The sequence below is a fragment of the Cupressus sempervirens genome, chromosome 11 (genome assembly GCF_028749045.1).
Source record: "Cupressus sempervirens isolate cs-2001-9-10 chromosome 11, ASM2874904v1, whole genome shotgun sequence".
NCBI classification, from domain to species: Eukaryota; Viridiplantae; Streptophyta; class Pinopsida; order Cupressales; family Cupressaceae; genus Cupressus; species Cupressus sempervirens.
In genome coordinates, this window is record NC_143128.1 from 56,270,592 (window position 1) to 56,282,842 (window position 12,251).

General features: G+C 37.4%; 1 protein-coding gene across 1 annotated transcript; it reads right to left on the reverse strand.

Annotated features, from left to right (window-relative positions):
- Window positions 1-10,015: 10,015 nt before the first annotated feature.
- Window positions 10,016-11,308, reverse strand: LOC149528223 (Ribosomal protein L23/L15e family protein). Its single transcript, XM_089810792.1, has 2 exons — window positions 10,871-11,308; window positions 10,016-10,784 (listed from the first exon to the last, which is right to left on the reverse strand). The coding sequence occupies exons 1-2, from the start codon at window positions 10,991-10,993 to the stop codon at window positions 10,434-10,436; spliced, it is 474 nt and encodes a 157-aa protein (XP_089666918.1). The 5' UTR covers window positions 10,994-11,308; the 3' UTR covers window positions 10,016-10,433.
- Between the last annotated feature and the right edge of the window lie 943 nt (window positions 11,309-12,251).

The window sequence follows — 12,251 nt, forward strand, 5'->3', positions numbered from 1 at the left end:
TGAAGTTTTGAGATGTACAGAGAAAGTAGCCGGCCTTCCGATACAATTTGAAGATTATCTTTTGGAGACTGATTTCTACGTTGTTGATCTGGATGGGTTGGATGCCATTCTGGGTAGACAATGGTTAAGGACTCTTCACAAGTACACTTTTGATCACGAGACCATGCAGTTGGAATTCTCACAGGGTGATCGTGTAGTAGTCCTAAAAGCCATATCGGTTAGTGGACCCAGATTGATAACAGCTCATAGGATGGACGCCATTTTGAGACATGATGATATAGAATGGGCGACATAGTGCTTCATCTCTTCGAGGGAGACACAGGATACAGGACAACAGTATCATTGTGACATTCAAATAGTCTTAGACAAGCATAGGAGGGTGTTTGAGGATATACCTCCGAAAATCCCACCAGATAGAGGGTTTGGGCATATCATTGAGCTAGAGGAGGGTGCCAAACCCGTCATTACCACTCCTTATCGTCACCCTAGGCACTACAAGGAAAAGATAGAAAAGACGATCAAGGAGCTTTTAGATATGGGACATATTAGACCCAACTCTAGCCCCTTCGCCTCTTCAGTGGTGTTGGTTAAGAAGGACGGCACCCTTCGGATGTGTATAGACTACCACGCCCTGAACAAGAGAACCATTAAAAACAAGTATCTGATTCCTCGCATTGATGAGTTACTAGATGAGCTTCATGGGGCAATTTATTTCTCGAAGATAGACCTTCAATCAGGATACCACCAGATACGAGTCCGAGAGGAGGATGTGCATAAGACAACTTTCAGATGCCACTACGGACACTACGAGTTCTTGGTGATGCCATTTAAGCTCACTAACGTACTAGCCACTTTCTAGTCATGCATGAACCATATTTTCAAGAATCTACCTAGTACCCGAATCTAAACTAAAGGGGGGCATTATGCACACCATATACGATGCACCATCAGCAAGGCACCCAGGTTTTTTTAAAACCTACAGGTAGATCAGGGAGAGATTCTCTTGGAAGGGGCTAAAGGATGATGTATTGCAACATGTTAGAGAGTGCCAGACTTGTCAACATAACGAGTCTAAACAGGGCTTTCCTGCAGGTTTACTTCAGCATCTCCCTATTATAGCTCAGAGGTGGGAGAGCATCTCCATAGATTTTATTACAGGGTTGCCTAGGATCCAGGGAAGGGATTGCATCTTTATGGTGGTAGACAGATTGACCAAGTACGCGCACTTCTTCACAATTGCCGCAAATTGGTCAACCTCTTAGGTAGCTAAGATGTTCTTTCAAGAGGTTTTCCGTCTCCATGGGTTACCCAGGACTATTGTGAGTGACAGGGATAGTAGGTTTCTCAACACCTTTTGGCAAGAGGTTTTCAGATTGACAGGTACAGAGTTGACTCCCAGCACTAGCTATCACCCGTAGACGGATGGTCAGACTGAAATAGTGAACAAATGGGTGGAAGGGTACTTGAGAAATTACATTGCAGTCTAGCAGAGAGCTTAGGTTAAGTGGCTGTATTTGGGGGAGTATTGTTATAACTCCACTTATCACATGCCCATTCAGATGACTCCTTTTCGCTCCCTTTATAGTTATGAGCCTCTCTCTTTTATTGATTTGTCCTTACAGGACAGCAGGGCGCCTTTGGCCAAAGATTGGATTATGGACCAGCAGGACATCCTCCAAGCTCTCAGGGATAATATTCAGCAAGCACAGAACTAGCAAAAGTTATACGCTGATCAACATCGTACTAAGCGGAGTTTTGAGTTGGGTGATAGAGTTTTTCTTCGTCTACAACCATATAGATAGAGCTCCTTGAAGAAAAATGGGTCAGAGAAACTTAAGCCCAGATTTTACGGACCTTACTGTATCACCAGGAGAGTAGGAGAGGTCACTTATGAGTTAGATTTGCCAAGTGACAGCCGAATCCACAATGTTTTTCATGTTTCATGCCTCAAGAAAGCCGTGGACCAGCGAATTGTACCTTTAGAGAGTTTGCTACCACTTGATGAGGTGGATAAGCTTATTTTGGTGCCGGAGGAAGTGATTGAAACCAGGGACAGGAAGTTGCGTAACAGAACTGTCAGGGAATATCTAGTCCGATGGAAAGACTTACCATATGAGGACGCCACTTGGGAAGGTGAGTTGATACTGCAGCACCCAGAATTGAGATTGCTTGAGGGCAAGCAATCCCAAGAAAGGAGGACTGTCATGTCCCCTTCTCAGCACTAGTGTTTTGGCGCCAGGTTAATCTATCTCCACATCCGGATAGATTAACGGCATTAGTTAACAGGATGCCTACCAGTCACATTGGAGGTTTTATCATATATACTTCAGTATTTTATTAAAGTGTGTAGATAAAGTCACTTTATGTTATAAAGTCATTTACTTTATAAAGTGACTTAAGTGACTACAGGACGAAAATTGTGTTTTATCCCACATTCCTTGCTTCATTGTTTTTCCCTCACTTCAAAGTTATAAAATAAGTTTGCATTGGGATTTTCACACACAAGAAGTTTATGAAATCAATGCACTTCATATTCTGGTTGCTTAAATGTGACTGGTCTGAAAATTTGAGGACGAAACCCCTTGAGTTTAGATTTCCGGAATAGATTGGACGTCACCCCAATCTTTTCCCTCTTTGAAGTTGGAACTCAATACAGGCAGAAATCGGCAAAGTGATTTAAGGATTGTAGCCGGGTCAATTCAAGGGCTAGGCAGTCAAAATATCAGACTGGGTATGTGTTGAATCTACTATTGATGTATTGCATTTGAGAATAATAGCTAATATGGCCGCAAGACTCAGTATTGGAAGGAGGTCGTGAGTGTGTTTAACTGTAACATACCAGCGTGAGCAGCATTCAGCAATGGGAACGGTGGACAGTTGAAGGAACCCGACTAAGATTCCAGTATTACAAACATCAGCCTACAGCTACAGTTACAGTGGTGACAGGATATCCTCAGAACGCGTGTTGACAGGAGGTTGTGGAGTCGGCATTTGCTAAGGATAAACACCAGTATATTCCAGGTCGCCTAGGTGTAACAAGGGTGCACGAGTTAGATCCGGCGTTAGGGAAATATCTTCCATCTTTCTCAATCCGCGGCAGTAAGATGAAGACATTAACATGGGAGCTGGAGAATCCTGAATGTAGGCATTGCAAGATTAATACCGACATTAACATGAGAGCTGGAGAATCCTGAATGTAGGCATTGCAAGATTAATACCACCTGATTTTTGAAAGTGGCTAACTGAATACCTGGGGTAGACATGATATAGCTCCACTGCCGAACCGGACTAATCTACCAAGCTCGGCAACAAGGTCACAGGTCTGTGCCTATCTCACTTCATGTATATAACTCTTGCTGTTGTTATTCCCAGGCATACTCTGCATTCAATCTGAAACAATAACTCATTATTGTAGTAGAAGTTTGGGCATGAATTTTGAGTTAAACTCTATCTGATTATTATTTGGTGGAAATCTGGGAGGGTACTGACTGTATTTATTCATAACGTTCCTGCATTCAGTAAGGTCATAATATTTTCACAGTTTGCTTATGGAATGAAGGACTGAGTTTCATGTCAAGTGTTTGATGGAACATCTTAACTAGTTCATAGTGATATTAGATAAACTTGTGAAGCTTGTTTCCAGTGTTATCAGAGCATATTTTGGTTGCTTGAGAACTGTTTGAAACTTTGATGTAATTCCCCCTCAGCCATACATTCAGCATTTTGATCTAAATTTAAGTAGCAGTTTATTATATAGTGTGCATCGCTGAAATCATTGAAATATTCATGGATGAAATATCTGTTCTGGGTCCATCAGTTCAACTGAATCTGAGATGCAAGGATGTTCCAATAAAATTGAGTTAATTTTTATTAATTCACAGCTTCATAAAGGGACTGCAAGGATTCAATTATGACATATTTCATGTAGTGAGCAAAAATCCTGTGAGCACATTTCACCCCTAGAGCCACCACCTCCAAATAACTATTGCTCAGTAAAGGAATCTGAGTTGTTCATTAACTTGGAGCCTGAATAAGGATTTTTAGCAATCTGTCTAAATCTTTAGAGGATCAAATACATAGATATGGATACATTGTTGAGGCTCATCAAGGTGATAGAATTGCCTTGAGAAAGGTGATACATTTGGTGCTAAGTAATGAACATACAGATTTACTGTCTGCAATCTGGAATGCTCACCAGGATAAGGAAGCATCTTTCATGTTGATAAAGAGATAAGCATTTCTTAATGTTGAATTTCATGATGATATTAATTCATGCAAGAAGATGTGAGACTATTATAGAGAAAATTATCTTCTATGATTGGAAGAACGATATCATTCTATGACAAAAGGGAGCAGTTAGAGGATCTGATTAAATTGATCATTAAAGTTAGATGAATGCTAAAATGTTTACAATCTTTGGACTAAGTTATTGGCTGAAACATGTTCAAGGAAAAGGAAAATAACATTATATTAGAAACAACCTTGAATGAGGAGGTCTGGAGGTTGACGAATGTACTTGAAGCTTTAGAAGGAAGCCAAATTGGCTGAATGCTTGATGCAGTCAAATCTAGAGTCAAATCCACATCACATTCACTTGTGTTACAATGAAATTAGACAAGTACATGTGTGTATGGGAAGTTGCCTTTATCAAATAATAAATCATGTGCCTTATGATGGGTCCCTTGGAATAAGATATTTTCCATGACTCGAGTATGTGAACAGGACATGCCTTTGTTACAGAGGGAGCAACTTAAGGATCTGCATTTGTTGGCATCCAATGATATTGATTCAGAGGGACTAAATCATGACAAAATGGTTTCTCTAAGTTTCAGATGAGGTACATTATCACTGAAAACTAACGACTGACATTCTCACTAAACCTCATGCTAGAGAAAAGTTTTGTGTACTAATGGGACAAGCTTGATATGTTGGAGAATGAAGCCTTAGCTGAAAAAGGAAATTCAACATCACTGATCTATTGTTTGTATCCCAACATATTTCTTCTTTGAGAAGAGAAGTTTAAGGTGAAAATCATTGTTTTCACCCTAGGGATTTAGTCATGATGGATCAACCCTTTGGTATGGTTCATGGTGGATGTCATGTGCGTGAAGCCATGGCATCTTTAAGTGAGAGAATCCATGATGACTCTGTCTAAACTCTTTTGGCATATGTGTGACTGACTTTATGTCCCCCGTCCCCCCACCCCCATGTACCTTACCAAAAGGTCACGATCTTTCTGATAATGTACACTTGTATTCAAGATTGTAAGGTGATGACTTTAAATGTCTACTATCACAGTGAACATTACATGTTGACTCGATAGTCATGGAAATGTCTTGATAGTTAATATCCCATGAACTTATTGATAGATATCTTGCTGACTTGATATAGTTTGTGTATCAATATGTTCTTTATGAGAAAAATCATGGTGGATATTATGTGACATAATATCTATGGATATGCCATGATGAGTTATGGTAGACATCATGTGACATGATGTCAGTGCACATACCATAACCAGGATATATGAATATCATGTTGATTTGATGTTCAATATACTCCTTGATATTATGAGTGAGGTGATATCTAAATATGTCATAGTTAGTATCTCTTGAGCATTTTGATGGATATCATGAGACGTGACACTTATTGCAGATCATTATGTTCTTTATGAGATAATCATGGTGAGACGCCATGATGTGATATGATAGACATCATGAAGTTTGATGTCAGTGCACTTACCATAGCTCAGATATTAATATAAGAAGAATATCATGGGACTTGATGTTCTTAAGCATATTATATTTTTGATGTCACAAGATATGTGATATCTCTCTTTCAAATAAGGTGAACTTATTGAAATATATTTTTTCATCTTCCCTAGCTAAGAGGGAGTATTGATACATAATAGGTTCGTTAGGATATAAGAATGTCATGTGACTTGATGTTCTCTATATTTCTTAAGACCACAAGTTAGGTGATGTTTAAATTGAGTTATACTTAGTTATCTTCCCTAGCTAAGAGGGAGTGCTGATACATAGTAGCTTTGATCAGATATAAGGATGATTGCTTGTATTGACTATATATGTGTATGTGTATGTATGTCAGTTCATTATACACAATTCTTGTGCTCAATAAGAATGACCATTTCATATACCTTGGAGACAAAGAAATCATTCTTGTATTAACTCAAAACTCTATATATATATCACAGTAAGTATACTGAAATCTGAATTTGCAGATTATAATATTCTCTTGGTACAGATCGAGTAATGATCTGATATACATGTGTAGAATGACCAAGCAATGATTGAGAATACTAATATTGGATCATATTTTGGATTGAGCAACTGATCCATTCACTTTCTATGCAGATCTACGAATTGCAATAATAAATTGGTGAAGTACTACCTAATCTGGGTCATGACTAAGTTTGTTTGTTTAAATGAAGAGCCATGCCATGAACAGACATGGCTCCAGATTGTGGAGACTTGTCCTTTCATAACATGTATCTTAGAGACAATACTTATACCAATATCAAATGGCCAAGAGAGAGATATAGAAATCAATTAATATTCTCTCCTTGGAAGTTCAACAATTTGAGTTGCAGATATAAAGTGTAATCAAGTACAACAGTGACAAATATATCTTAACTTAACATAGCCCTTCGTAAACTGTATGGAAAGGAAAATGAAACCCTTCTTTGAGAGCAGTTTGTTAATCTTCAAGGTCCTACACTCAAGAAACAATAGGCTAGGATGGACAGGGCCACCATTGCACAAAAGAACCCCATTGGATGGGGGATTTTACATGGGATGGACACACCGGATTTGAAACAACATGCCATTCAATTTTTCTCACAGATTACTAGTTCCTTTGTTGCAGAGGGGAATTGGTCCACCAATGACTTCATCCACTACATTAAAAGGAATACGTTTACTTCAAAACAAGCTGAAAAACTTGTTGCAATTCATATTACCTTGAGAATTCAAGACTGACCAATTATTGAGTATTAACGGACTTTACCAGTGAGATGGGAAGTCGATCCTAAATATGTTAAGCAAATTCATAAGGAGTTGTGACATGGACTAGTTGGACTACCATTGGATGATCCACTTCTGTCAAAAGATGATAGTGAATCAGATGGTTCTAAGTCTTTAGATATTGATAGTCTAAATGAGCCTTAGTTTATAGACTGTTCTATTTTGACTTTTGTGTATTGATAGACCATGGTTTTGATGTTTGAGACTGTTATTATAATGCTTTATTGAAATTTATTATGTTGTTATACTATTGGTCTCATGATTTTATTTACATATTGTCATAGTTCTTATTAGTTACTGGCACAATAAGTCACAAGGTTTGAGTTCAAGTTTGACAAGTATGAAGTTTGGATGAAGTTCAGCAAGGTCTAAAAATGTGACAGTAAAATCACCATATATAATTATAAAAATAATACAATAATAAATTAACATACCAAAAATTATAATTTTACTACTAAAAAAAGTTAAATAAAACATACATAAAATACTACTGTTTTTCTACTATAAAAATATACAAAAAGATATTTTACTATTGATAAAGAAACAAAAATAATATACATCATAATAAAGTTATAAAGTATTAAAAACCTAGAAATGAAATGCAATACTTTTAAAACCTAAAATAAATGCAAAACTTCGTTAATTGCTGTTGGGACTTGGTAATGGTCATTGCTGTTGAGAGATCGTCAGGACCTTACAACAGGTGAGACAACGGGCTGCAGCTATCTTCCAACTACCTTACAGGGACTAGCAGCCATCAGACACCGAACATGGACAACCAACAGAGATGGAAAACAGGGAGGAGTCCACATGTCAGATGCCAGATGCCAGATGATTTTAGTCTTCAGATGCCTCAACCCTCCACACAGACGATTTCCAGGATGCAACAAACAATTTTCCAGTCACCTTTCAGAAACAATATTCAGAAAACTCGATGCGGTTTCCACAAACGAAAGTTTGTTTATAAACTTTTTTGTTCCGGAAACTGTAAAAATTGCTGTAATGGAATATGTATTCAGAAAAATCATAACCAAACTGCTGCTGTACGATATTTGTACTGAATTTCAGCAATTTTTTTCATTTTTATGGGTTTGCTGAATTTCAAACTTGAAGCCGAAAATTCAGTGAACTCGGTGACTTAGCTAGCACATCTCTCCCTACTTCCCTCTCTATCTATAATTTATTAATGTATTTTGAAAAACATGTTTGCCATCCCTAGGGTCCTCTATTTTTGGCCCTCTAGGAAACGTCCTAGAAACGAGTCCCCTGCCATCCTCCAATCCTCATCCCCGAAAAAGTTTCAAATGTAAGGTTTTATGTATCAAAGTGACAGGGCTGACCACTCGAGCACGCAAGATGCATAAGAAATTACATTAACCGCTACTATAAGAAATTACATTAACCACTACTATGGAGGAATGAGGAACAATGAATATGACCAAAGAGCAGCAAGGCTCTGAAATTTGTTAAAAACGAGCTGGGACTTCCACAATGAGGACCGGTTACAGAGTCTTCATCTATCGCTAGGCACTATTCAAGTTACGTATAACATCTTTCCCATTCTAGGAATATTGACATTTGTCAGTGTTATATCTGGGAATGCCCTCAAGAGAATGTGACAGTTCCATTTTTAGTGGAATGGTGATCAGATAACAGAAGCTTTCACAAAGCCACCAGTTCGTGAAAGGTTTGTGAAATTTAGAGAATCGCTCAAGTTTGGGAAGTTGGCACGAGTGAGAGGTGGTGAGTAAAATCTTCTCATTTAATAAGGCTTACCAAGTAAGTGTCACTTCTCTTCCAGTTGTTTAAAGCTGCATTTTTAAAGGCATCTGTAAATAAATTTAGAACCCATCTTATTAAGCTCATTAAGTTACCAATCATATCATGCAAGTCTTTGTAACTTGCATTTGGATATGAGCCATAAATTTATTGGCCATTCCCACTAGTATCCTATGAAGAGTCATATATATAACAGCTCTATGTCTCCATCTATATGGCATCAAAGTTCATTCATCCTAAGTCAACTATGCAAATAATTTTGAATTCAAAACAAACAAGACATAGAGTAGCATTAATCTATGAACACCATCACTAGCACCATTTTAACTGAATATTTTATGGTTAATTTTGTTAACATTGGTGACATCCTTTGGGGTGCTTTTTGGTCAATTTTTATTACTTGTAGAAGGATGCAGTGCCACAGTAACCAAAGCTAAAATAATCATCAATTACTTGTACCGGTCAATAGCAATAATTTTTACCCCTTCCAATTCCTATTTTTGCAGAAGAACAGATGACAATATGCTTGCCAAAGGAAGAAACGTATGCCCTCTTGAACATTATTTTATATGCGGAAAGAGAATGTGATAATCTGCTTAAGGAGCTACTCGTTTCTGTAAAGAAATCCTTTCTATTTTGTATTTACTTCTTCACAAGCTACTACTTTATATAAAGCAATAAGAGAGGCAGACATCTCTATAAAGAAAACAGAGAAGGAGGGGGTAGTGACTCAGGGGGATTCCCACACACCCGTAGAACTCATAGGAAACAAATGTTTCATCTATATTAACTGTATATACAAAACAAACAAGTTGTCGCAGTAGCAGTAAATGTCCAGGAGTAGAAACAAAAGTAGTGCTATAAAAATGAGAAATTGGTGACTAAATGTGACATAGTAATATTCTAATTCTTTAGAAATCTAATTGCAAAATGAAAACTACATTTTTCTAAATTGTCAATATTTTCCCATTGAAACATTTTAGGCTCTCTGTCAATTAGTTGTCTGCTTGAATTCTTTCTGGATTGAACTGTGGTGATGGTTTTACCGTCAATGTTTTGAATCATTCTTTCTGATGATGGATCTCAGAGTGTGATCTAAGGTTGACTATATACATAAAAGATTGATTCTAAAAATATTAATACGGTTTGATCCAAAAATAATTCAAGCATCACCATGGACGATGGAAACATCATGGCCAATCTAAATACAATTTTTAAAATCAATGATAAATGAAATTCAATATAAGGCATGCCCATTAACTACTACGGAGCTAGCAGGCAGGCCGTGCGTCATATTAGGATCCAGTGAGCAATAACAAATTTATTTTGAAACAGAGAGCAAGTGAGACTAGAAAAACTCAATTCCTAAGCCATGGTGGTAATGTGTATAATTAGATGCAATAAGATCAGATTGTTCATATCTGATTCCCAGATTGCAAATTTGAAAATTTCTAAAAACGCTTGGTATCATTACAGTCAAATGGGTGCATCGGATGAATAGCTTTCATTAATGGGATAAGAATGCTAAATAGGTAGAGCTTGTTTTCGTTCCTGCGTTGTCAACTCTTGTGAGATGAATGAAAAGCCAACTCACAGAAAATTCAGCAGCATCTACCTCCAGGCAAGTTTGCTGTGCCAGGGCTTGGGCCTCCTCGAAGGCTTTCCCTGTTCTGGCTCGGGCCTAAATTTACCATCATCAAGCCAGTGGGTTGGCTTTTGGTTCATGTCCACGGTTCCTTCCTCTTTCTGTTTTTTAGCCTCTTTCTCTTCTTGAAAAATATTGATCGGGAAGAGATTAGGTGGCAGAGAAACAGGATTCTTTAATGTAACATAAGCTTTTTTGTAATCGGGTTTGTAATACACAAACCCTCCCCTGCGCTTCTGCTTGCCTTGCATGTTCAGGGTTTGTACTTTCTCCACCTCAAAACCATATAACGACTCTAACAACCTTTTGATTTCAATCTATCAACACAAACCATAGGGCACTTCAAGATTTTCTTTATTGCAAACAGAACTAGACTGAAATAAAATGGGCTATGGGAAATCACCTTGGAGGCGGAAGGAATGGTCTTGAATGCAACCTCCTTGATGTTTTCCAGTGAAGAGGGCATCACAAGCTTCAGGGGCAAGTTAGCCAGGTGTATCACCCTTCTCCTCACGCTGCTCGCCATTTTCCTGGTATCAAATTCTTGGTGCTACCAAAATTTGCAAATAATTTAAGAAGTTTGAACTCAAATGCAGGTTTTATTGCATATTAGATAGATAGCATTGCTTAAGTTTTTAATCCAGAGTCACCAATTTCAAGAAGCTTTTGCTTGAACAAGTAGCCTACCGTTGCTAGATGGTTTCGGGACTAATCAAATACATATTAATCTAGAATTAAAAATAGTTAGCAAGTGTAGGGGAGAGGCAAGGGAGAGGCACCAGTGGTGGTAGGGCTAACTTTGTCAATACACAATTGTCACATGGAATGATGATTGACCTCCATTTTTTTTAGAAATGTAAAATGGACACTCAACTAACTATAAATAAGGTTTGAAGCTGCCACTTGTCATGCAAGCTGTCAAAATAATCTATTTAGTTCAAAGTGTCCAAATAATAACTTTTTAGAGATTTGACCAAAGCTTAATAATAAAAATGTCAATTCTATGGCTAGTTGGTCATCTTCCGACTTGCACCATTGATGCACTCTTCCCCCACCCTTACCTCGACCCAGAGCGGAGCCATCGGCACCGGTTGTAGTCTATCCCGGAACTGTGGTGAAGCTTGGGGTCCAGTCTCTCCACCTTCCCCAAAAGAGAGAATGAAAAGGTAGAGGTATGCTAGGGATAGGGGCCTAAACTAGAATTGAGTAGGGTCGGAACTAGAATCTAGTAGAGCCCCGGGGCCTCCAATGATGGTCAAGCCTCCTAGATGGTGGGGCCTCCTAAATTATCACCAAATGATTGTTTAAACATGATTTCTTATGAAAATATATACAAATACATCTTATGAAAGCAACATATTAAATACTTAAAGAGTCATAATATTTTTTAATAGCATTTATTTTAGTTATATTTTATTCTTATTTGAAACTAAAATAGACCAATCGTTGATCACATTGAACACAATTATATTCAAATAATAATATATTATAATTTTAAAAATGACTTAAAATATACACTATTATATATAAACCTATTTAAACTCTAATCTATTTATTTCATTTGTATTCTCAATTTATTAACACAGTGTCTAATTTACTACATCCTACAACCTAAAATTTAGATAACATACCCTAAATATGCACACCATTAACCCAAAAGAATAATCATTACCCCTATAATTGGACACTCTTATACCTATAATGAAAAAAAAATCGCCTATTCCTTCAAAAATCTCACTTAAAAATGAACAATATAATATTGATTATGATATTTTTGGTCCTAA

What these genes read in the sequence shown, in the direction of transcription:
- LOC149528223 (XM_089810792.1), bottom strand. Translation starts at nt 10,993, where the DNA reads ATGGCGAGCAGCGTGAGGAGAAGGGTGATACACCTGGCTAACTTGCCC. An exon ending in CCATTCCTTCCGCCTCCAAG is followed by an intron (nt 10,785 to 10,870) that starts GTGATTTCCCAT and finishes TTGTGTTGATAG; the next exon opens with ATTGAAATCAAAAGGTTGTT.